Source organism: Salvelinus namaycush, chromosome 1 (assembly GCF_016432855.1).
Source record: "Salvelinus namaycush isolate Seneca chromosome 1, SaNama_1.0, whole genome shotgun sequence".
In the NCBI taxonomy this organism is placed as follows: Eukaryota; Metazoa; Chordata; class Actinopteri; order Salmoniformes; family Salmonidae; genus Salvelinus; species Salvelinus namaycush.
In genome coordinates, this window is record NC_052307.1 from 74329181 (window position 1) to 74356248 (window position 27068).

The following is a 27068-nucleotide window of genomic DNA, read 5'->3' on the forward strand; positions in this document are numbered from 1 at the left end:
AGGAAACCTGGCACCATCCTTACGGTGAAGCATGGGGGTGGCAGCATCATTCTGTGGGGATGTGTTTCACTGGCAGGGACTGGGAAACTAGTCAGGATCGAGGGAAAGATGAACGGAGCAAAGTACAGAGAGTCTATGAATGTCCTTGAGTGGCCCAGCCAGAACCTGCACTTCAAACCGATCGAACATCTCTGGAGTGACCTTAAAATAGCTGTGCAGCGACACTCCCCATCCAACCTGACAGAGAGTATTAGGATCTGCAGAGAAGAATGGGAGAAACTCCCCAAATACAGGTGTGTCAAGCTTGTAGCGTCATACCCAAGAAGACTCGATGCTGTAATCGCTGCCAAAGGTGCTTCAACAAAGTACTTAGTAAAGAATCTGAATACCTATGTAAAAAAAATATACATTTGCAAAAATGTCTAAAAACCTGTTTTTGCTTTGTCATCATGGGGTATTGTGTGGAGATTGATGAGGTAAAAAAAACGATTTAATCAATTTTAGAATAAGGCTGTAATGTAACAAAATGTGGAAAAAGTGAAGGGGTCAGAATACCTTCCGAATGCACTGTATTACTATTGTATTATGATGATCTATTATAGATGTAGTCAGTGGACTGGACTGGGGCCAGAACCTGAGGCACCCAGTACCTGAGTGCCTCTAGTTACATTAACAAGGCATTCTAGTAGATGTCAGAGGCCAGGAGAGGTACAGATGGTTTGTGTGGAAGTGATCCTTAATGGTCAACATTCTTAGACAAAACTGGTCTGTCTTTGATTTTAAGGTCTTTTAATGAATTTGAATGAATTTAGGCCAATGAATGCCTTTGTATAACATTAACCTTAAACTACAATGTAACAGAACACTACCTAGGGCGCATAGTCAGCGTTTATTCTTTTGATTTCAGGTAAACTATGATCAGGTGGATTGTATTACTTTGTGTTTGTCTGTCCGTCACCTCGGCAACATTCAACAATTATCAGCAAATCAGCAGCTATGAGGAGCACTCCTTTCTGGGTATGTGGACATATTACTCCTCACTATACAGTGCATATGAAATGACATATTTATCTGTGTCTGGTTTCATGGCTTTTTGTGTGTGCGTGTGTGACTGTGTCTTTACCTGTGTCTGTTTGTTAATCATTGTGTGATTATATATATATATATATATATATATATATGTCTGTGTGTGTGTGTCCATCTCTCTGCCCTCTTCCCCTCCAGACCCTGAGGACACACTGAGTGTGAGCGTCCCACTGGAGCTGCCTCAGCGCCCTCTACTGGGCAGCACCTTGGTACTACCCTGCTACTTCCAGGTGGGTCGGCCTGGCACCAATATCAATACTACACAGTTATGAGAGATAAGGATGTTGGATTTAGCAATACATATCATATTATTTCTTTTTTTTCATTTAAAATTAACAAGATTACTACCTCCTGTTTCAGGGACCCTCCCACCAATGTTTTAACTCCCTCCACTGTGTTAACTCTCTCCACTGTGTTAACTCCCTCCACTGTGTTAACTCTCTCCACTGTGTTAACTCCCTCCACTATTTTAACTCCCTCCACTGTTTTAACTCCCTCCACTGTTTAACTCCCTCCACTGTTTTAATTCCATTCTGTTTTAACTCTCCACTGTTTTAACTCCCTTCACGGTTTAACTCCCTTCACTGTATTAACTCCCTCCACTGTTTTAACTCCCCCCACTGTTTTAACTCCCTCCACTATTTTAACTCCCTCCACTATTTTAACTCCCTCCAATGTTTTAACTCCCCCCACTATTTTAACTCCCTCCACTGTTTTAACTCCATTCACTGTTTTAACTCCCTCCACTATTTTAACTCCCTCCACTGTTTTAACTCCATTCACTGTTTTAACTCCCTCCACTATTTTAACTCCCTCCACTGTTTTAACTCCCTACACTGTTTTAACTCCCTCCACTGTTTTAACTCCCTCCACTGTTTTAACTCCCTCCACTGTTTTAACTCCCCCCACTGTTTTAACTCCCTCCACTATTTTAACTCCCTCCACTATTTTAACTCCCTCCACTGTTTTAACTCCCTCCACTGTTTTAACTCCCCCCACTGTTTTAACTCCCTCCACTATTTTAACTCCCTCCACTATTTTAACTCCCTCCACTGTTTTAACTCCCTCCACTGTTTTAACTCCCCCCACTGTTTTACCCCCCTCCACTGTTTTAACTCCCCCCCACTGTTTTAACTCCCTCCACTATTTTAACTCCCTCCACTGTTTTAACTCCATTCACTGTTTTAACTCCCCCCACTGTTTTAACTCCCTCCACTATTTTAACTCCCTCCACTATTTTAACTCCCTCCACTGTTTTAACTCCCTCCACTGTTTTAACTCCCCCCACTGTTTTAACTCCCTCCACTATTTTAACTCCCTCCACTATTTTAACTCCCTCCACTGTTTTAACTCCCTCCACTGTTTTAACTCCCTCCACTATTTTAACTCCCTCCACTGTTTTAACTCCATTCACTGTTTTAACTCCCTCCACTGTATTAACTCCCTCCACTGTTTAACTCCCTCCACTATTTTAACTCCCTCCACTGTTTAACTCCCTCCACTATTTTAACTCCCTCCACTATTTTAACTCCCCCCACTGTTTTAACTCCCTCCACTGTTTTAACTCCCTCCACTATTTTAACTCCCTCCACTGTTTTAACTCCCTCCACTATTTTAACTCCCTCCACTGTTTTAACTCCATTCACTGTTTTAACTCCCTCCACTGTTTAACTCCCTCCACTATTTTAACTCCCTCCACTATTTTAACTCCCTCCACTATTTTAACTCCCTCCACTGTTTAACTCCCTCCACTATTTTAACTCCCCCCACTTTGTTTTGACTTGTTTTCATGTTTCTCATAATACTGTTTTATGTATCAACTCTTTTCACATATTTGATTCCTGGTGAGGAGAAAAAACTCACTCAGACAGGACTGCAGTTCAATTGACCAATGAAGAGTTACAGTGATACAAAGTTCCACGATAAGAAATCCCATTGTAGTTCCACCATTATGTGACTTGATGTGTTTTATTTCAGAGTGGTCATCAACATAAAAATAGTATTTACTATTGTATTGTAATGTAATTATGTTTTTCTAATAAACTTGAACCTTACTTCCAGGATCACACCGTCCACGACCCCGGCGCCCCCACCATTGCCCCCCTGTCCCACCGCATCAAATGGAGCCGCGTCACTAAGGAGCGTGTCTCTGTCATCCTGGTGGCCATGGACGGAGAGGTCAAGGTGGAGGAGGACTATCTGGACCGGGTCCACATGGTGGGCTACCCCCAGACCCCCACTGACGCCAGCATCAAGATCACAGAGTTGAGGTCCAACGACACCGGCACCTACCGATGTGAGGTCCAGCACGGCATCGAGGACAACCATGACACTGTGGACGTCCTGGTTCAAGGTAGGGACAGAGGGTAGTGGGAGTGTGACGGCAGCTTGCTGCCAAGGAATTCATCTTTGGATATTGCTCTCTTTGTAAACAAAGTTGGTGCTTAAAGCTACCCCTGTACACATGTGAGTTTCTATCTTTTGATTTTAGGACATTAAAAATGTTATTATTTGCCTAATACTAAGGATTTGTATTGTTTCATGAGTATTTTCTATAATCTGCTCTATGTACTGTATATGAACCATACAGACAACTTTGAAGCAAAATAAATCATGTATCTTTAAGCCACACAGATAGACCGTGATCTAATTATTTTATGGAGACATTAGTGGCTGCTCTGTCGCTGTTACACTGTTGTCTCTCTCCAGGTATCGTGTTTCACTACCGGGCCATCACGACACGCTACACTCTGACCTTTGAGAAGGCCAAGGCAGCCTGTATCCAGAACAGTGCTGTGATCGCGACCCCAGAGCAGCTCCAGGCCGCGTATGATGACGGCTTCCACCAGTGTGACGCCGGCTGGCTCTCCGACCAGACTGTCAGGTCAGTCTATATCCCTCTCCTTCAGCTGCACTGATCTGAAATCAGTTGTTGAAAGCAGTGAAGTGAATGAAGTGACTGGAAATAACTGAACTGATTTGAGAACAAAGTGAAGGAGGGAGTCTATAAGGATTGTCTTTAAATAGTGTTTGTTTTCTTTAAAATATTAAGTGAGCTTCAGTGAGCTTGCCTGACGCAATGGAATAATTCCAAAAGTGCAAGCTCTGCCTATCTGGCACTCCAACTAGGCTCAATCAAATGCTTTGAAAGAAAACAATGATCTAAAAAATTGAACAAATACTTAGAATTTTGAACCCAGATCTGTAATCTATCCAATGTTTGAAAATAAGTTAAACGATTTTATTACACAGTTTATAATGACTGTGCATACAGTTCTCTAAGCATCATGAGGTCTTGAGATCATTTACTTTGTATAGGAATTATAAATAAAGTTGTACTTGACGGTTTGTATTTCAACATTGTCCATTTATGTAATGTTTCCATTTTCACGTCAGTATTTGGTTTGATCCTCCATCTAAACACAGACGTCTGCCATGCAGAACTTCCTGTTGAATGTTTGACAGCTGAGCCTCTGAACATGCCACTTCCTCTCGACACACAGCCTCTCTTGTCCTCCAGCCATCCCTCCTTCCATCCCTGGCAAAAACCTAGAGGATTGTGTTTACCTTTCTCTGATCTCACCTGTACGTTTTTTTCAACACCTCAGAATGAAAGCCCTCATTCCATAAATCTCCTCTAGTTGATTTGTCAGAAATACTAGAAGGTTTAGAAGAAACATTGCGGACCGGTTTCCCGGACACAGATTAAGCCTAGTCTTGGACTAAGAAGCTTTTTAAAGCTTTTAAACCTTCAAAATAATATGTTTGAAATAATATGTAACCCAGTAAGGAAGACAAAGGCTCCAGTTGAATCAATAAACTAACACGGCTCTGCCTCAACTGATTCAGAATGTTGATGTTGTAATGGAGGTGTTTAACTCTATTAAACCAACACACTGAATAGAATTGATTTGGGTCAAAACATATACAACGAGACATACATCAGATCCCCACAGGATACCACTTTAAAAGATCTCTCTGCAAGGTAGGCCTATCACTCTGCACTGGTATGGATTTTACACTCATTTCTGTTTTCTGTGAAAGGTACCCAATCCATGATCCACGTGAGAATTGTTATGGCGACAAAGACGAGTTCCCCGGGGTGCGAACTTACGGAGTGAGAGATGTCAACGAGACTTACGACGTGTACTGTTTTGCCGAGAAGATGACAGGTAACCAAGGCAACATCCTTGATCTTTTTTTCATAAGTGAGTGACAGGATGAGATCAGGACATGTTCACTTTGGAGAATACAGTCGTTTTCACAGACGCCTTTTTCTCTCTGATGTGAAAATTGTGAACATTTTAATTGTGATTAATGTGGATTGCCTTAATCAAATAAATTAGTTACATTGACTCAAATATTCTTAACTACACAACTATCAACCTCAAGTTACACTGAACATGTCACTATCTCACGTCCATCCTGTCCTGTTCTCTCCTCTCCCAGGCAGTGTGTTCTACTCTGCCTCTGTGGCTAAGTTCACCTACTCTGAGGCTGAGGAACAGTGTAGTAAGCAGGGGGCCCTGTTGGCCACCACAGGACAGCTGTACCTGGCCTGGCAGGCTGGTCTGGATGTGTGCAATGCAGGCTGGCTAGGAGACAGGAGCGTCCGCTACCCCATCAATGTCCGGAGGCCGCAGTGTGGAGGGGGTCTGCTGGGGGTACGGACCGTGTACCTCCACGTCAACCAGACGGGGTACCCCCTCCCCGAATCCCGCTACGATGCCTACTGCTACACAGGTAGGTTGCATTTAGCCTGGTCCCAGATCTGTTTGTGTCGTCTTGGCAACTCCTATAGGAGTTGGCTATATAGCACAAACAGATCTAGAACCAGGCTAGGTTACACTGTGAATCAACCATAGACTGGAATGTGTTATCATTGGAATGAACCTACCGACACAAGATTATTTTAATATTTCATATTGGTAAGTGTTTTAGTGTCATATTTGTAAGCTTGTGTGTGTGTGCGTTTTAGTGTCATATTTGTAAGCGTGTGTGTGTGTGTGTGCGTTTTAGTGTCATATTTGTAAGCGTGTGTGTGTGTGTGCGTTTTAGTGTCATATTTGTAAGCGTGTGTGTGTGTGTGCGTTTTCGTGTCATATTTGTAAGCGTGTGTGTGTGTGCGTTTTAGTGTCATATTTGTAAGCGTGTGTGTTTATTTTAGTGTCATATTTGTTAGCGTGTGTGTGTGTGCGTTTTAGTGTCACATTTGTTAGCGTGTGTGTGTGCGTTTTAGGGTCATATTTGTTAGTGTGTGTGTGTGTGTGTGTGCGTATTAGAGTCATATTTGTTAGCGTGTGTGTGTGCGTTTTAGTGTCATATTTGTAAGCGTGTGTGTGTGTGTTTTAGTGTCATATTTGTTAGCGTGTGTGTGTGCGTTTTCGTGTCATATTTGTAAGCGTGTGTGTGTGTGTGCGTTTTCGTGTCATATTTGTAAGCGTGTGTGTGTGTGTGTTTTAGTGTCATATTTGTAAGCGTATGTGTGTGTGTGTGTGTGTGTGTGTGTGCGTTTTAGTGTCATATTCCTAAGCGTGTGTGTGTGTGAGGGTTTTATTGTTTCATATTTGTCAAATGGTTGAATTTGTTCAGGATCACAACAGTGTTAAGTGAAACAGTAAACAACCATTCTCACCACACGTTTCCGTTTGGAAACCGTTCCCAACAGTTTAGTGATCACGAGCATGAACCCTTTCTTTGGTCTCCTCTAGAAACGGACGAGGAGGGCTCAGGCATGGTGGTGCCCACCGAGGCGGGCAGCGGCGTGCTGAGCGTTGCCACGGTGACCCAGGGTCCTCCCGAGTTGTTCTACAGGAACATGACCACAGAGAGCGAGGCGCTGGGTGAGGACCTGGCCACCCAGAAACCCACTAGCGTGGACTTCACCTTTGGCACTGAGTTGCCCCTGCCACAGTCGCCCAGTGTCACCGAGCTGCCCCTGCCACAGCCGCCCAGTGTCACCGAGCTGCCACAGCCGCCCAGTGTCACCGAGCTGCCACAGCCGCCCAGTGTCACCGAGCTGCCACAGCCGCCCAGTGTCACCGAGCTGCCACAGCTGCCCAGTGTCACCGAGCTGCCTCTGCCACAGCCGCCCAGTGTCACCGAGCTGCCTCTGCCACAGCCGCCCAGTGTCACCGAGCTGCCCCTACCACAGCCGCCCAGTGTCACCGAGCTGCCTCTGCCACAGCCGCCCAGTGTCACCGAGCTGCCTCTGCCACAGCCGCCCAGTGTCACCGAGCTGCTCCTGCCACAGCCGCCCGGTGTCACCGAGCTGCTCCTACCACAGCCGCCCAGTGTGAGAGAGTTGGTTGTGGATGTGGTGGGGAGAGTAACGGCCAGGCCGGATGTGTGGAGTGAGATCGGCGAAGGGAGCGGATCAGGATATTTATTTTCTGCTACAGGTCAGTGACTGGATATCTGCTGGGTTTGACTGTAAATAGCATACATAGTCACTTTTCATGGGACGCTGTGTTGGAAAAGTTGTTTCTGGAACAACTGAGTGTACAAGCCCTACTTTCAATACTACTGAGAGTTTGCATGTTGAAATGGAAAGACAAGAATTGCAGTCATTGCTGAGGAGACTTGTCAGCTTTATAGGTTGACTGTGAGAGGATATTTGCAATGTCGTTTTTACACTCTGAAGAACACAACAAATAATTGATTAAAAAATCTGAATGATTACAAACTGTGAATAAAAACACACTTGGGTGATTAATGTGTTTGGTGCATGAGATCAAGCACATTATATCAGCATCATTCCCCCTCCATCTGTAGGCGTGGTGTTCCACTACCGTGCTGGATCTAGCCGCTACGCCTTCACCTTCGTGGAGGCCCAGCTGGCCTGTCAGAGTGTTGGAGCCTCCATCGCCACCCCAGAGCAGCTCCAGGCTGCCTACGAAGCCGGCTACAACCAGTGTGATGCAGGCTGGCTTCTGGATCAGACCGTCAGGTAGGAGGGAAGACACACACACACTTGTCTGTACACATGGGCACACAAACATATTTAAAGACAGATTAATACATGCACACACACACACACACACACACACACACACACACACACACACACACACACACACACACACACACACACACACACACACACACACACACACACACACACACACACACACACACACACACACTAACTACAGGAGGCTGATGAGAGGAGGATGGCTCATAATAATGGCTGGAATGGAGTCAATGGAGTGGTATCAAAAATGTGTTTGATTTGTACGATACCATTCCATCCATTACTATGAGCCCGTCCTCCCCAATGAAGGTGCTGCCAGCCGGCGGCCACCTGTACCACATACAGATACTGTACTTGTTTCAAGTCCCTGTTCCTTACCATCAGTACAACCGTCTTCTTCTTCATTATACTCCCATTCATGGCCATGAATAAAGGTTGTTTTCATGCCCAGGTATCCCATCGTGTCTCCTCTGGAAAAGTGCCCTGGGGATCTGGAGACTTTACCAGGAGTGAGGTCCTATGGACTGAGGCCCGCTGACGAACACTACGATGTGTACTGCTACGTGGACAGACTCAGGGGTGAGAAAACACACTAGGTTTTGTTCACTCAAATTGCTCTTGAATCACTTTGTAACACAGAGATGTTGTCATACCTTGTGTCTATTTCTTGTCTGTCTATTGCAGTAGTAGTCTTTAAAGATAAGTCAAGAGGTTGGGCTAGTTTATTATATATACTCTGTCTTAACTATGTGGGAAATGAATGGCAATTGAAAAAGAGGTTTGGCTTTTATCACAAACCACATCGCTGTGGGAGTTGTTTTGAGCACTGACTGTCCATGTCCTCTCATCCCTTAACCTGACTGTCCTCTCATCCCTTAACCTGACTGTCCTCTCATCCCTTAACCTGACTGTCCTCTCTTCTCTTAACCTGACTGTCCTCTCTTCTCTTAACCTGACTGTCCTCTCTTCTCTTAACCTGACTGTCCTCTCTTCTCTTAACCTGACTGTCCTCTCATCCCTTAACCTGACTGTCCTCTCTTCTCTTAACCTGACTGTCCTCTCTTCTCTTAACCTGATTGTCCTCTCATCCCTTAACCTGACTGTCCTCTCTTCTCTTAACCTGACTGTCCTCTCTTCTCTTAACCTGACTGTCCTCTCTTCTCTTAACCTGACTGTCCTCTCTTCTCTTAACCTGACTGTCCTCTCTTCTCTTAACCTGACTGTCCTCTCATCCCTTAATCTGACTGTCCTCTCATCCCTTAACCTGACTGTCCTCTCTTCTCTTAACCTGACTGTCCTCTCTTCTCTTAACCTGACTGTCCTCTCATCCCTTAACCTGACTGTCCTCTCATCCCTTAACCTGACTGTCCTCTCTTCTCTTAACCTGACTGTCCTCTCTTCTCTTAACCTGACTGTCCTCTCTTCTCTTAACCTGACTGTCCTCTCATCCCTTAACCTGACTGTCCTCTCATCCCTTAACCTGACTGTCCTCTCTTCTCTTAACCTGACTGTCCTCTCTTCTCTTAACCTGACTGTCCTCTCTTCTCTTAACCTGACTGTCCTCTCATCCCTTAACCTGACTGTCCTCTCTTCTCTTAACCTGACTGTCCTCTCATCCCTTAACCTGACTGTCCTCTCATCCCTTAACCTGACTGTCCTCTCTTCTCTTAATCTGACTGTCCTCTCTTCTCTTAACCTGACTGTCCTCTCATCCCTTAACCTGACTGTCCTCTCATCCCTTAACCTGACTGTCCTCTCATCCCTTAACCTGACTGTCCTCTCATCCCTTAACCTGACTGTCTTCTCTTCTCTTGTCACCATCCTCTCATCCCTTAACCTGACTGTCCTCTTGTCACCATCCTCTCATCCCTTAACCTGACTGTCTTCTCTTCTCTTGTCACCATCCTCTCATCCCTTAACCTGACTGTCCTCTTGTCACCATCCTCTCATCCATTAACCTGACTGTCCTCTTGTCACCATCCTCTTATCCCTTAACCTGACTGTCTTCTCTTCTCTTGTCACCATCCTCTCATCCCTTAACCTGACTGTCTTCTCTTCTCTTGTCACCATCCTCTCATCCCTTAACCTGGCTGTTCTCTTCTCTTCATCTTCTCATCCCTTAACCTGGCTGTCTTCTTCTCTTCTCACCATCCTCTCATCCCTTAACCTGGCGGTCCTCTTCTCTTCATCTTCTCATCCCTTAACCTGGCTGTCCTCTTCTCTTCATCTTCTCATCCCTTAACCTGGCTGTCTTCTTCTCTTCATCTTCTCATCCCTTAACCTGGCTGTCTTCTTCTCTTCTCACCATCCTCTCATCCCTTAACCTGACTGTCTTCTCTTCTCTTGTCACCATCCTCTCATCCCTTAACCTGGCTGTCCTCTTCTCTTCATCTTCTCATCCCTTAACCTGGCTGTCCTCTTCTCTTCATCTTCTCATCCCTTAACCTGGCTGTCCTCTTCTCTTCATCTTCTCATCCCTTAACCTGACTGTCTTCTCTTCTCTTCATCTTCTCATCCCTTAACCTGGCTGTCCTTTTCTCTTCTCACCATCCTCTCATCCCTTAACCTGACTGTCCTCTTCTCTTCTCACCATCCTCTCATCCCTTAACCTGGCTGTCCTCTTCTCTTCTCACCATCCTCTCATCCCTTAACCTGACTGTCCTCTTCTCTTCTCACCATCCTCTCATCCCTTAACCTGGCGGTCCTCTTCTCTTCATCTTCTCATCCCTTAACCTGGCTGTCCTCTTCCCTTCATCTTCTCATCCCTTAACCTGGCTGTCCTCTTCTCTTCATCTTCTCATCCCTTAACCTGGCTGTCCTCTTCCCTTCATCTTCTCATCCCTTAACCTGGCTGTCCTCTTCTCTTCATCTTCTCATCCCTTAACCTGACTGTCTTCTCTTCTCTTCATCTTCTCATCCCTTAACCTGGCTGTCCTCTTCTCTTCTCACCATCCTCTCATCCCTTAACCTGGCTGTCCTCTTCTCTTCTCTTCTCACCATCTTCTGATCCGTTAACCTAACTGTCCTCTCTTCTCTAGGTGATGTGTTCCATGCTGGCTCCAGTGAGGGCTTCACCTATGACGGTGCTCTGGCTCACTGTCAGGAGCTGAACGCTACCCTGGCCTCTACTGGACAGCTCTACGCCGCCTGGAGACAAGGCTTGGATAAGTGCCGCGCAGGTTGGCTAATCGACCGGAGTGTCCGGTACCCCATCACCAACCCCCGGGTGGCGTGTGGTGCAGGGAAGGCAGGGGTGTACACAGTATACACCCACAACAACCAGACGGGATTCCCAGACTTGTATTCCAGATATGACGCCTACTGCTTCAAAGGTTTGGACTGAAATGTGTTGAATCATAAGTCATGTTGTTTCCACTTTATTTCAACATCAAAAAAATATTCAGGCTAAAACGCAATCAAAACTGGACGTTGGTCTTGGATAGACACAGGAATGTAATAGAATAATGTGTCATCTCTCAATCACCCACTCACCCACCCACTCTCTCAATCACCCACTCACCCACTCTCTCAATCACCCACCCACCTACTCACCCACTCTCTCAATCACCCACCCACCCACTCACCCACTCTCTCAATCACCCACCCACCCACTCACCCACCTCCTCTCTCACCCACCCACTCACCCATTTACACACTCACCCACTCACCCACTCTCTCAATCACCCACCCACTCACCCACTCTCTCAATCACCCACTCACCCACCCACCCACCCACCTACTCACCCACTCACTCACCCACCCACCCACTCACCCACCCACCCACCCACTCTCTCACTCACCCACCCACCCACCCACTCACCCACCCACTCACCCACTCTCTCAATCACCCACCCACCCACCCACCCACTCACCCACTCTCTCAATCACCCACTCACCCACCCACCCACCTACTCACCCACTCACCCACCCACCCACCCACCCACTCACCCACTTACCCACTCACCCACCCACTCACCCACTCTCACTCGACCACTCACCCACCCCCCCACCTACTCACCAACTCACCCACCCACCCACTTACCCACTTACCCACTCACCCACTCTCTCAATCACCCACCCACTCACCCACTCTCAATCGACCACTCACCCACCCCCCCACCTACTTACCCACTCACTCACCCACCCACTCACCCACTCTCTCAATCACCCACCCACTCACCCACTCTCAATCGACCACTCACCCCCCCCACCTACTCACCCACTCACCCACCCACCCACCCACTCTCTCACTCACCCACCCACCCACCCACCCATCAACCCACACCCACTCTCTCACTCACCCTCTCACTCAGTCTTCACTCGCTCGCATTATCATTCACTCTCACTCACTTGTTCGCTTGCATGGTCACTCACTCACCTTCTCTCACTCACTCAATCACTCACCCACCCATTCAGTCATTCACTCACTCACTCACTCTTTGCTTGCTCGCATGCTCACTCACTCACCCTCACTCACTCAACCACTCACTCAACCACTTACTCACTCACTCACTCAAATCTTTTTTGTTTCCTGAAGTGGACATCTTGCTTCTTGCCAATGAAACTGGATTGAACATCACAGAGATAGAAGAGTCTTTGGTTAACCTCACATCCATCACTGATTTGCTGAGGCCTGGTAAGAGCCATTGTCTTCACTTGCCTTTAATAAGCATTTTATGGAATTCTACACTATAAATATATATATATACACTGTATATACATTACTGAAATATGTAAATCCCTTTGCTTTCTTTCTCTCTCTCTGACTCTCACTCTCTCTCCACAGTCCTGCCTTCCATCACTCCTCCCATCTCTGTGGAGTCCTCAGGCTCTGCAGAGATTCCCAGCGGATCGTCTGGTCTGAGTAGTGAAGATCCGTCCGGCTCGGGGCTGAGTGGAGACGGATCGGGAATAACGGTCACCTTCTCTTCAGGGAGTGGCAGTGTTTTATCTGGTTTGGGCTCTGGGGGTCCTCAGGAGGCTGGAGAGGGAATCACTGGGATCCTCACCTTCCCCTCAGAAATGGGATTGGGAATGTTCAGTGGCAGTGAGTTCCTGTCGGGATGGGGAAGTGGCTCCGGTGTCAGTTCTGAGGAGAGCGGCTCTTCGTCTGACAGCTCCAGCAGCTCTGGGGAAAGTGGGGGGTGGTCTGGAATGTCGTCCGGCTCCAGCTCTAGTTCCAGTGAGGAGTTTTCCGGATTTCCCTCAGGATTCTTTCCCTCAGGAGGCTCCAGTGGTCATTCGGGAGAGGAGTCGGGAAGCGGAGACACTCAGGTCCTGCTGATCGATGGGAAACTGATGGAGGTTTCCACCTCTCACACACACAAAGAGAAGGAGCTGGGTGGAGGGGGCCTGGAATTCAGCGGTTCGGCCTCAGGCAGCAGCGGCTCAGGGTTCTTCCCTGATGTGACCTTCTTGGGGTCAGGGTTTACCGACCTCACGGGGTCAGCCTCAGGGGAACAGGAGGCCTCGGGGTCTCTCCACTACGGCTCCGGAAGCGGTGATATCAGCGGTTCGGCCTCAGGCAGCAGTGGCTCAGGGTTCTTCCCGAGTGTGAACTTCTTTGGGTCAGGGTTTACTGACCTCACGGGGTCAGCCTCAGGGGAACAGGAGGCCTCGGGGTCTCTCCACTACGGCTCCGGAAGTGGTGATATCAGCGGTTCGGCCTCAGGCAGCAGTGGCTCAGGGTTCTTCCCGGGTGTGACCTTCTTGGGGTCAGGGTTTACCGACCTCACAGGGTCAGCCTCAGGGGAACAGGAGGCCTCGGGGTCTCTCCACTACGGATACGGAGCGGGAAGAGGTGGATACGCATCAGGGTTCGGAACGTCGGGCTTCCCATCCGGGGACATGTCTGGAATCTCCAGATCCTCCACCAGCGATGAGGAGGACAGCGCTGTCACCTTCCTGACTAATGACTTCATGACAGAGGTTTCCAAGGCGACCACGGTTTCCATGGAGCTGGGGGCTGGGCCAGTGCAGTTCAGTGGGCAGGGAAGCGGGTCCCACACAGGGAACGGTGCTGACCACCCAACCCAGGCCAGCGGTGTCTCATCTGGGGCACACTCTGGAGATCTGCTCCCTGTGGTGCTGTCCTCTCCGCCCAGCAACAGGGAGCTTATGGAGGGCACAGAGGGGCCAGAGGAGGCCATGGCTGGCGGGGCTGAGCTGGGGGAGACCACCAGCGAGTTTTACATGACCTTTGCCCCCAACCTTGCTCCCGCCGGATTGGCTGCCCCAGCCATCTCCCTGCAGACCCCTGCCGTCATGGAGGAGCCATCCTCAGAGGAGGGTGAGTCAGCACACTTTCAGTCGACTCCATGTTCATTGCTATGGACAGTTAAAAGAACGTTTGTTTGGCTGTTACGCTGTAGAGCCAACAGACTTATTTAAATGATGTAAAGTGGCATGGTGTTTTTATTGAACGGGCCAATCAGAAATGTCACCCTATTCCCTATATAGTGCACTAAATAGGGAGTATGGTGCCATTTTGGTGCAAAGGTACACACTGTATTGTATTCATCCTAATTGTATTCATGCTTAGGTATCCCTAACCCATGTGACCCTAACCCGTGTGGTGCTGGGTCATGCTCAGTGGAGGATGGTGTTGGGCTGTGCCAGTGTCCGCCCGGGAAAGTGGGAGAAGGGTGCCAGTATGGTGAGTCCTGATGCAGGGGTATCATTATCTCTCATTATCTCTCATTATCTCTCATAAGATGTCTTTGTTCCTTCGTTCCTAGCAAAGTCTTCGTTCCTATCTGCACATCTCTCTTTCTGATCCATTCTGATGTCCTCAGAAGTGTTGTAAATGTTTTACTGGAAAGTAACACACCTCAGTAAAGAAAGTTTCTAGCAATGCTTTTCTCATCTCTCTACGGTATGCCTGGACATCAGTCCCTCTGTCATGATTAGGGTTGCGAAATTCAGGGAATGGTTTTTCTGAAATCCTGGTTTCCCAGAATCAGAAGGGAATAAGCAGGAAATCCGGAATCTTCCGACCAGGATTTCTGGGAAACCAGGGAATTTGTATGTTTGGAATTTGTACTGTATGTTTTGTGTTGTAGTGTGATGTTTTGTCCTGTTTTGCCTGCACCTGGTTTTGGGTCTCTCATTCGTGTTTGTCAGACAGTCGCGGGGTCTTTGGCGTGTATGTGTGTATCGTGTCCTTGCCTCGAGGTCTCAGGATCTCCACCATACTCATTTTCACTCCATCCTGTGTTGTTTTTGTTGTGCTGTTGCCTAGGCTACAGTAAGCCTACCCAACTGCAAAAGTGGTTGAAAGGACATCATTATGATGCCATTTCAGACAGATTTTTTGCTTGTTCTATTCTCTTTCCTACTGCATGCCTGCTAACCCCTGGTACGCCTACCAACATCCTGGTGCATACTGGGTACATGCTGGGTACATACTTGGAACTTCTGCTTATATGAATCTGAACACAAGACTGCCCAAAGAATTAGAATTACTCTCATCTAGTCATTCTATTTCTATGGGTATGCCTCCCAACAAGTAGCTGATCCAGACTTAAAGTTACTTCAGATCTTAATACATTTAATATGATAAAGTATCTGTCTTCTAAACTGTATGAATCAGAAGTTCAACATTTATGAAAAAAAGTAGTAAAATGTTGTGGTCTGAAGAAAGGTTAACATGTACAGGAGTGAACATCATTGAGATGATTATTCATCTTCCTTTCAATGATGATCTGACACAGTAAGTCTGAATCACCATGTTGCAGCATCTCAGTGTTCCGATTCCATGACTTCCATGATGTTGTGTCCCAGCTCCCCCCCTGCCAAGGCAACTACTCCTTCACCCCCTGAGGCACCAGTCTCACCCCGCCCCCCCCTTTTTTGCAGAGGTTGATGTGTGCCATTCCAACCCTTGTGCCAATGGAGCCACCTGTGTGGAAAATGCAGACTCTTACAAATGCTTATGCCTGCCCAGCTACGGAGGGGACCGCTGCGAGATTGGTACGAGGTCGGCTTCAGCTAATGTTTACTAACAAACAACAACCTCTCAAAAACAACAGGAGTCATAAGGATGCAAAGGAAACTGTTATCGCTGGCAGCTTGCATCATAGCAGGGCTGCGTTCAGGAGGACAAATGGCCGAAAACGTTTTTAAATGGAAAACCCCAATTAGGGTTATCATCGGCCAAGTTTGGGTATACTTCCTCTATTTCAAAAACGTTTTCTCCTGTTTTGTGCATGCTGAACGTGACCCAGGTGTGGCAGTGAATTATTCTGTCTGCCCCAGAATACGGTAAGTTGATTGTAGGCACAGATCTAGGATCAGCTTTCCTTTTGTCAAATCCTTACCATTAGGGGTAAAAACGCAAAACTGACATTAGATCCTTGTGAGCAAAACATTTTAGCGGCCCCCCTCTTAACAGAGGAGATCATTAAAAATAAAATCTACAATTAATTTCCTGCAATTCTACACATTTTGCTATGGGTTGTATAGAAAATGTTGTAGTTTTAAAGCAAGTTTGCTGAAATTCTGCGTCTTTTGCCATGGGGCGGAGAGACTAATTAGCAGTTTTACAGCAACTTTCCTGCATTTGTACACATTTTGCCATAGGGTAGAGAGAAATGTTTGCAGTTTTTAATATGATATTTCAGTGAGAGTGATTAACAAAATCAATGAGGGAGCCTCGGTCTGTAATTCAACTGTGATTACTACAAGTTTAGATAGCTGGCTGGATTAATTTACCAATAAAAATGGTTTGGCTGACACGGGCTAATTGAGTAACTGTCAGTGAATGACGTAACAAGAGAAACTGTTGATGCACAACCACATGTAGAAATTGCACATTGTGTATTCTTTTTTTTACCCCTTTTTTTCTCCCCAATCTCATGGTATCCAATTGGTAGTAGTTACAGTCTTGTCTCATCGCTGCAACTCCCGTACGGACTCGGGAGTGGCGAAGGCCATGCGTCCTCCGAAACACAACCCGCACTGCTTCTTGACACAATGCACATCCAAACCGGAAGCCAGCCGCACCAATGTGTCGGAGGAAACACCGTACACCTGGCGACCTGCACTGCGCCCGGCCCGACACAGGAGTCGCTAGTGCGCCTGCCAGCCAAACCCTCCCTAGCCCGGATGACGCTGGGCCAATTGTGCACCGCCCCATGGGCCTCCCGGTCGCGACAGAGCCTGGGGTCGAACCCAGAATCTATGCAATGCAGTGCCTTAGACCACTGTGCCACCCGGGAAGCGCATCTTGTGTATTCTAAGTGTCAACAGTAAGTTAAGACCCTGACTGATCCACGGGTCTAAAGGGGTATAGGGGCATCCGTAGTCTAGGGGCAATGTCATCATACTGCTCCCTGTCCTTGTATCTTATATATATATATCTTATATATGCTTATATCTGGTGGGTGGATTTTCTCAGCCAGGTCTACACACAAAACAAGAGGTTCTGTATAATGCCAAATAATGGTTCTTTGGCTTGTAACCATAGTGGATCCCTTTTTGGTGCTATATATAACCTTTTTTTGAAGGTTTTATAAAGAACCATGCTCATAAGGTTCTAAATGGAACCTTTATGGTGCTATAAAAAACAATTTCCTAAGGTTCTATAAAGGATCTATATAGCACCAATAAAGGGTTCCGCTATGGTTTAAAGCCTTTTTGGGGCCACATAGAACCCCATTTTTATGGTTCTTTATAGGACCTTGATGGAGAATAGTTATATAAAGAACCTTTGTTAGTGTAAAAGGTTCTTTGTAGATCCTTTTGAAGAACCATACATGTTGTTTTATTATATTGTTGAAATTCCTGCTGCGTTATTATTGTTTTAGCTGACACGTTGAGTTAGGTGTGCTAGCTCTGGGAGTCACTAACGAGAGAATTGACAACCACTGATTTAGTAAGCAGTCAAATGTTCTCAATTGACACAAGTTCATACATGAGTCTTTTACAAGACACTGTCACTGGCCATAGTCATATTTAACACAACAGATTAGATCAACTGGAATGACACTCACTCACAGTTGTACAAAAAGCTATGCGCAAGCCACGCCCCAAAATATTCTAATGAATACATTTTAATTATCACAAAACTGCAAAGAACCATTGAAGGGCTCAAATGGTTCTTTGAGTCATTATGGTTCCACATAGAACCATCACCCTTCCCAAAGAACCCTTGAGGAACCTTCTTTTCTTAGTGTGTAGTTCTGTTGCTGCTCCTAGCAAGCAGGTGTATGGAAGTAGCTGAAGAAGCCATTTTGTGAAATTGTTTAGTCATGTAGGTGTGGTGAAGGAATGAATGAAACCTTGAACGGTACAGTGAAGGGAAAAAAAGGTATTCACCATGTTCTGTAAACAAGTATACAGATTACATTTCCCTACAGCAACTCTTATTAACTGTTCGGAGGGCCTCACTACAGAAACTCTCATTAACTGTTGGGAGGGCCTCACTACAGAAACTCTCATTAACTGTTGGGAGGGCCTCACTACAGAAAGTCTCATTAACTGTTGGGAGGGCCTCACTACAGAAACTCTCATTAACTGTTGGGAGGGCCTCACTACAGAAACTCTCATTAACTGTTGGGAGGGCCTCACTAGGCTGACTATTTAAATGATTTGTTGTATATTTAAAGTATCACAACCAATTATTATTTAGTTAGACTACCCAAGAGACCCCGTGTGCTAATTTTCCAGGTGTTTTTCGTTTGTGCTTTAGTTTTTAAAACACAAATCCATTATAGAAAGAACCATTTTCTGCATTAACAACTGTACATTTTTGGCTTGTTTTGCAGAACAACAACACGTTGGCTAAAGCAGAATGTTTTGGTCACCATACCCTGTAGTTGATGGTTAAATGGATGCTTGATGAATGTTTCACCCATTCCAAAAAATGTCATATACCTCAAAGTGCCAGTGTTCTCAAGCAGTGAATCAAGTTGATAGTTAATAGGTCCCGGAAAACGCAGTATTTTCACTAATGTGCAGTAATAGATCTCCCGGGTGGCGCAGTGGTCTAGGGCACTGCATCGCAGTGCTAGCTGCGCCACCAGAGTCTCTGGGTTCGCGCCCAGGCTGGGCTGGGTTCGCGCCCAGGCTCTGTCGCAGCCGGCCGCAACCGGGAGATCCGTGGGGCGACGCACAATTGGCATAGCGTCGTCCGGGTTAGGGAGGGTTTGGCCGGTAGGGAGGGTTTGGCCGGTAGGGATATCCTTGTCTCAGTATGTTAAAAAAAAAGTAAAAAAAAAAAAAATGTAATAAAATGTATGCACTCTACTGTAAGTCGCTCTGGATAAGAGCGTCTGCTAAATGACTAAAATGTAAATGTAAAATGTAATATTTATCACACCATAGGTTGGACTGAAAGAAATCAATGATTATAGTTGGACTAATAATGGAGCATAGAAAAATGGCAGCAGTTCTAGAACAAACACAGCCTCCATAAAACCTCTATGGTGTCATATGTGGTGTTGATCAGCATTCCCTCCTATCTAATGTAAATGTATTTGAGTGTCTGTAATAAACCGGGCTTCTCCGGGGTGTGGTATCCTCTGTCTCATTATCGCCCCCTGCTGTTGACGACACAGACGAGCAGGATTGTGAGGAGGGGTGGACTAAGTTTCAGGGCAACTGTTACCTGCACTTCCCCGAGAGAGAGACCTGGCTGGACGCCGAGCAGCGCTGCCGAGACCTCAGCGCTCACCTGGTCAGCATCATCACCCCAGAGGAACAGCACTTTGTCAACTGTGAGTAAAGGCCTGTGTGTGTGTGTGTGTGTGTGTGTGTGTGTGTGTGAGAGAGAGAGAGAGAATATCCCTTCACTCTTTCCCCCCTCCAGCCAACGGCCAGGACTACCAGTGGATTGGGCTCAATGACAAGACAGTGGAGAATGACTTCCGCTGGATAGACGGCACACCACTGGTGAGTCAGGCAGACAGACACAGTACAGAGAAAGTGGGTTAGCACAGAACATAGTCCCCACTCAGAGTGCTCTCCCCCAGTGGTTCCCAACATTTCCTTTCCCGGGACCACCAGATCACCTACTGTAGCCTACCGCATTCATACACTGTTCATACTGTAGCCTACCGCATTCAAACACTGTTCATACTCTACCTGTACCTGTAGATTCATACACTGTTCATACTGTACTTGTAGATTCATACACTGTTCATACTGTACCTGTAGATTCATACACTGTTCATACTGTACCTGTAGATTCATACACTGTTCATACTGTACCTGTAGATTCATACACTGTTCATACTGTACCTGTAGATTCAAACACTGTTCATACTGTACCTGTAGATTCATACACTGTTCATACTGTACCTGTAGATTCATACACTGTTCATACTGTACCTGTCCATTCTGATCTGCATGCTATAGCCTACTTACTTACTCTCCTGATTTCTGGTTTTTTTACATTGAAAACAAGAAACCAACAGAAACATAAATGGTCTTTGTAACTTCCTACCAATGTTGCTCTCCTCACCCCTCAGCAATTTGAGAACTGGCGGCCGAACCAGCCGGATAACTACTTTAACTCTGGAGAAGACTGTGTGGTGATGATCTGGCACGAGAACGGCCAATGGAACGACGTTCCCTGCAACTACCACCTGCCCTTCACCTGCAAGACTGGCCCAGGTACATATGGGTCAGGGGTTAGGGTTCAAGAATTGTGTTCTAGAGTCTGGATGGGCACTGGTAATTATTTTCTTAAAAACTCATTTTACTGTACCTTCGCCATCATTATGTGTATGTTATCTTATACCTGTGCTGGTGTTACAACTCGTTCATGTTTTATTAACTCATTAGGCAGGTACCCTTCAAAATAAATTGCTACCAATAAATATCATCAGTTGTAATTTGATGGATTGATAGATTTGTTGATTGATTGATTTACTAATCATTGTTCCCCAGTCTACTGTGGCGCACCGCCAGAGGTGGAGAATGCCAAGATGTTCGGCAGCAGGCGGGAGCAGTATACTGTGGGGTCCATCATCCGCTACCAGTGTAACCCAGGCCTCCTACAGCGCCACCTGCCTGTGGTGCGCTGCATGGCAGACGGACAGTGGGAGAAGCCACAGGTGGAATGTATGGGCGGTGAGTAGTACACACTCTTTTGCTCTTTCAACACTCTATAAACATACCTGTAGGTCCCACATTGACACACTTCCAATTCTCCTTAAGAACTCTGCTATTGAAATGATCGGTAGAAAGGTGGAAATCGAGGTTCCTTGTAGGTTGACGAAAATGTCACTGTAGTTTTCAGTGAAGCTTTGCATTATTGTAATTTTGTCTAATGCTATGAAATTACTTTTGAATCATTGAAGGTAATGTATGAATCTATGAAGGTAATGTTTGTTTCTCTTGCCAACAGCAGTGCCCTCCCCCAGTAACAGAATACAGCGCAGATTGATCAGAAGGCGAGGAGAATCAACCAGCAGCAAACGTCACTAAGCAGGGAAGATTAAGGGAGATCTCTTGAAGATAATTATTTTATAAGAACATTTACAGAACACAGAAGCCATTTTCTAACTTACTAAAGAGGTTTGAATGTTTGAAGTACCCACCTTGTACATAAGACCAAATCAACTTAGAGCAGTAACATTGTCTTTTCAGTTTGTCGCTCTCTGACTATTTAAAAAAAGTATAAATTAAGCCATTATGTAAATGTATGTTTTTGTCATTCTTGTCCCAAAATAATGACATGTTTTCATTATATATAAGAGTTGTTTATTGTTTGGAGTTTTATTGTTATTATTATTATTAATATAATTTGTTGTTTTGGTGGATTGGGATGCCGTCGATAAGGTGTGAGTTGTTGCTGAAATACTTTGTCCATGTCGCCAACTAGACTGGATTATGGAGACACGGTGTAGGGGGAAGTTTCCGCTAGACACTGATCTTGGGTCAGTTTTACTTTTCCTCCACTAATGGTTAAGATTAGGGTTGGTGGAGGGGAAGCTGATCCTAACTCTGTACCTAGGGGAAACTTCACCCCGGAGCATGTACTCATAGACGGTGCATCAATCAGACTCTCTAGTCTGTTCTAGATCTTTGCCAAACCAGACAGTGTGTGTTAGAATGTACCACCCAGAGGTAACACCCAATCTGGATCAGCCGGTATTTAGTGGGGGTTTGGCACGTTGCTATGAGCCAAGCAGAGGCTTGGTGAAATTCACCCATGAGGAGATACTAGACAGTGTTGATAATTGGATATTGAGAAGGGTGAGCCGGTCAAGGATCGATTCGGACAAGATGGTAAATTGTATGACAAGTGACAGTTTTATTCAGAGTGAAGATATCTGGTACAAGCGTATACGGTCTCGTTCCTTCGGCTCATAGAGAATCTCCAGAAAAAAGCCCAGATAACAGAAATGCATAGACATTTTATACAACACAGAAAGTAGGTTGAGTCTGGAAGTTCTGGTCCTTTGGTTGGTTCTGGACAGGTTGTTGTCTTCTCAGATTGGTCCTGATGAGCTGGGCGTCATCCTTCTGAGTCTTATAGCAAAAGTTCTTTGTTATCAAATGTTCAGCTAAGCAGGAGATTTTGTGTGTGCGTAGTCAGCCCTCTGTCCTTGGTTATGTGTGTGTGTCTCATTATTTCGTGAAATGCGGACCCAAGCACTCTTTTGATCAAAGCCTTTCCTTATCGGTGTTTATGAAAGGTTTACGTCAGCCCTCTGTCCTTGGGTGTGTGTGTGTCTGTCTCTGTATCTGTTTATAAGTGTGTGAGAAACCCTGCTTAGAAAGAAGTTAGTTATAACAATGTAATAGCAATATGCTTGTGTTATTTTAAATGGTATTTATTACAACAGTCAGAAGTATGTTTGTATTCTGGAGGTGCCTATGTAATATACACTCACTATGGGAGATGGATATAGGTCTAAAAATCCATGAAGGACTGTGAATTTGATAGAAAAAGTCTATTGAGTTACTTTTGTGCGCTGTTAGCCTAGCGCTGTTAGCCTAGCGCTGTTAGCCTAGCGCTGTTAGCCTAGCGCTGTTAGCCTAGCCATGTCCGGTTGTAGCAATGATGAGCAAGATGAAGTAAAGGGGATGAGATCTTGTGCATATATCCACCAAACAAGCATTTATGAGTCACCAAATTGTCACCTATCTTGAAAATTGTAGATGCTAAAGGGGAAAACAATATCTATATTTGTCAGATGTCTTCATACATCAAAAGTGGTGTTGTGTCAAACGGAGAAATCTTTTACGCTTCAATTGCAAATATCAACACTTTTGAGGAATAAAAATGTCTGACGAGTTTTGATTTTGGGGTGAACGATTGCTTTCACCTTTTACTGCAGTGGGCTAAATCAGGGTCACATAAATCTACTTTGAAACAAAAGTATACACCTCACACACATGGTTATGGGCTTAAAAGAAAGAAGACACCAGTACCATGTCACATATAGAGTTGAAATGTATTAAATGTTGAGTTTGAATCCCAATATTACACTTTATATACATCACAGAAAACGGAAATATAACAAAACTGTTTGACATAGAAAAAACTGATTTGTTCAAAATAATGCTTATTAATTATGAAATATGAAAAATATGAATAACATTCCACCCATGAGGCCACTAGGTCATTTGACTGCAGGAAAGGGCTACGGGAGGGGATAATAAGGGAGATATTATTTATTTAATCTCTAAGTCATAAAGAGAAAGCTAGCGAAGCCGACACAGCAGGCTACTGTGTCCGTCTGTATTTCAAACCTACATCAGTTGTTTAGAGCAGAAGGGAGACAGAGTGCCTGATGTGAATAATACACAGCAATGCTAGAATCTCTGCCTGCCACACTGGAGAGGCAACATCATGCAATCTACTGAGGCTGCCCTCAAATAAGAGAGTGAAAGAGGACTCAACTTCTCAAATAAGAAAGAGAGGACTCAACTTCTCAAACAAGAGAGAGAGTACTCAACTTCTCTCTCAGGTTCAGTAGTGACACGGTAGAATAAAAAAAAAACAGGGTTGGGGTCAATTCCATTTCAATTTCAGTCAGTTAATTCATTGAAATTCACTGTATTTATTTCCTGAGGGGATTGGAATTGAATCGGAATTGACCCCTTGGTTTGTCAACGTTGTTGGCCTAAGCAGGACCAAACGGATGAATGTCATTGGTCGGTTTGACACTTTTGTCATCTCACACAAGGCTGTGCAGTGCATAGCAACTCCGTGGGACCAGTTTAAACAACTGCAGTAGCTTTCAGATCAAATGTTTCTCTTCATTGTCTGTTTTGTTTCACAGAAAAATCTCAGCAGACACATTTACTTAAACTCCAGATCCATGGCCATTTGAATCGCTTGTAGTCCTTCAGTTTTGTATTGTGTGCATAACCTGCTGTTATATCTGATGAACATATAGATGCTTCATTCATTGTTTATGTTTACAGGAGGCTGTGCCTCCTCCTTCAACACACCGTCATATGTCTTGCTGGCCAAAAGCTTCACCTGCAATCATAAACCATATACCAATCAAAGAGATGACTGAGAGGTTCCACAAAGAACAGGCTTAAAGCAATTCTCTACCTGGAACTTCCGATGACAGAAGTGTCATTTAAAGTTCCACACACCTTTGCTTTTTATTGTACCCCTACAGGGCTGAAAGTATTAAGAGCTTTTAGAAGATAATAACACAATGCCAGGTCTAGTGTATAAAATCAAAAGGACTGAAATGCCTCCTGGCATTGCTGAGGGATGATTGTCTCCAAAGCAGCTGAAGCAACTTGACAAAGGGGTGCAGAGCAGTGTTTAGCAACCTTTTACTACCAGTGATTGGCAAACGATGACACCCTTGACAACTAACCGCCTGAGGGACCTGTCAGCCACGTCCCAGGGAAAGGTGCCGGTCCACGGACCAGAGGTTGAGAAACACTGGTGTAGAGCACTCCTGCAACTCCCCCGACTCTGCCATCTGTTTAGGGTTGTGTACTGCACAAAACAGGAGCAAGATGTTCTGAAATGGAGCACGGGATCAGTTACCTGAACACTTCTCCTGTTTTCTTCTGTTTCCCACTAGGCACTAACTGGTTGAATCAACGTTGTTTCCATGTCATTACAACAGCAAAGATCTATGTGATGACATTGAATCAACGTGGAAAACTGATTGCATTTGCAAAAAGTGATCAAAGTAAAGGATTTCGGGTATACTTGTCTTTTTTTCACCTAACTTGTATCCTAAATCCAATGAGATGGTTAGCATGTTTGTTGATTTTACTTTGAGTTCACGTTAGTTGACAGTCAAAACTCTATGTTGAACTGACGTCTGTGTCTAGTGGGTTGTGTGAGGGTTGTGTGAGAGCGACTGACCCTGTGCATGAACAGGCCCAATAAACCACATACTGAGAACATCATGAGTAGCAAGAGGTGTAGAGGTTCTAGTCTTATGGAGCTCTACAGAATGTACCCAAATGTGCCTGAAATTAACTGTTTGTCTTCCAATGTCTGTATTCAACATTTGTTCCAAAACTTGCCAAATAAAGATACTTTACTTGTTACTTTCTCTTGATTTCATTCACTTTCTGTGTGCGGAGCATGTTCAACAGTGAAGAATTAATGTTCAAATGGATAGTTTATTGGCATGGTCTTTTAGGTCAGAGTGTTTAACAGGATTGACACACAACAAAGATCAATCACATCCCTCTAATTCTGGGAGTGTCTCCCAAACATTCTAGGTAGAGGCAACAAAAGACCTCTTTCACCTCCCATCAGTCTCAGTCGACTCACTGTTTCTAAGGCAGCTGGTTCAGTATAAACAGGATATGACTTAGAGTCATGAGGAATAATCAAATTATGGTACATTTCTATTTGCCAACAGGGTGGGTTGCCGTCAGTTTAGCCCTGTGAGTGTGACTGAATAGAGGCCTGTTTGTGGTCCCCTCTCTGCCTTGCCTACTCCCTCTTTCCCTCCCTCCCCCAGACTGACTGTCTCTCTGTCTGGCCACACCGGTTCACCTCCCTGGCCCAGAACTCCTGGCTGTGTGCTCTTTCTCTCTCCCATCTCTCTCTCTTTCCGTTTGTCTCTCTCACTCATCACTCATCACTCACAGTCACTCTGTCTTCCACACCTTCTCTCCCATATTCTCTCCAACACACTCTCTCTCTTCTCGTCCTCTCTGTCACTATCTTACAATCTCTCTCTTGCCTGTTGCACCCTCTGTTGGTTGTTCCATGAAGCTGATCGGTTGGAAATATTGAGATAGAAAGAGAGCCCATTAGCGCTTTGACAGCATAGGCAACACCAGGTGTAGACCTTACAGTGAAATGCTTACTTACAAGCCCTTAACCACAATGCAGTTTAAAGAAAAGACCTAAAAAAAAGACAAGAATAACAAATAATTAAAGAGCAGCAGTAAATAACAATAGCGGGGCTATATACAGGGGGTACCGGTACAGAGTCAATGTGTCAATGTGCGGGGGCACCGGTGTCGAGGTAATTGAGCTAATTATGTACACGTAGGTAGAGTTTTAAAGTGGCTATGTATAGATAATAACAGAGAGTAGCAGCAGCGTGGGGGGGAAATGCAAATAGTCTGGGTAGCCATTTTAACTAGCTGTTCAGGAGTCTTATGGTTTGGGGGTAGAAGGTGTTTAGAAGCCTCTTGGACCTAGACTTGGCGCTCGGGTACCGCTTGCCGTGTGGTAGCAGAGAGAACAGTCTATGACTAGGGTGGCTGGAGTCTTTGACAATTTTGTGGGCCTTCCTCTGACACCGCCTGTTATAGAGGTCCTGGATGGCAGAAAGCTTGGCCCCAGTGATGTACTGGGCCATACGCACTACCCTCTGTAGTGCCTTGTGGTCAGAGGCCGAGCAGTTGCCATACCAGGCAGTGATGCAACCCATCAGGATGCTCTCGATGGTGCAGCTGTATAACCTTTTGAGGATCTGAGGACCCATGCCAAATCTTTTCAGTATCCTGAGGGGGAATAGGTTTTTTCGTGCCCTCTTCACGACTGTCTTGGTGTGCTTGGACCATGTTAGTTTGTTGGTGATGTGGACGCCAAGGAACCTGCTCCACT

General features: G+C 45.5%; 1 protein-coding gene across 1 annotated transcript; it reads left to right on the forward strand.

Annotated features, from left to right (window-relative positions):
* Positions 1 to 1193: 1193 nt before the first annotated feature.
* Positions 1194 to 21141, forward strand: LOC120052906 (aggrecan core protein-like; the record flags this gene model as incomplete). The annotated part of the gene is made up of 17 exons (XM_039000125.1): positions 1194 to 1316; positions 3148 to 3439; positions 3796 to 3970; positions 5131 to 5258; positions 5536 to 5829; positions 6798 to 7439; positions 7861 to 8035; positions 8511 to 8638; positions 11098 to 11391; positions 12597 to 12695; positions 12846 to 14348; positions 14601 to 14714; positions 15917 to 16030; positions 19618 to 19776; positions 19869 to 19951; positions 20530 to 20674; positions 20951 to 21141. Coding segments are annotated over 17 exons (4659 nt in total), but the record flags the coding sequence as incomplete, so codon positions are not given.
* Between the last annotated feature and the right edge of the window lie 5927 nt (positions 21142 to 27068).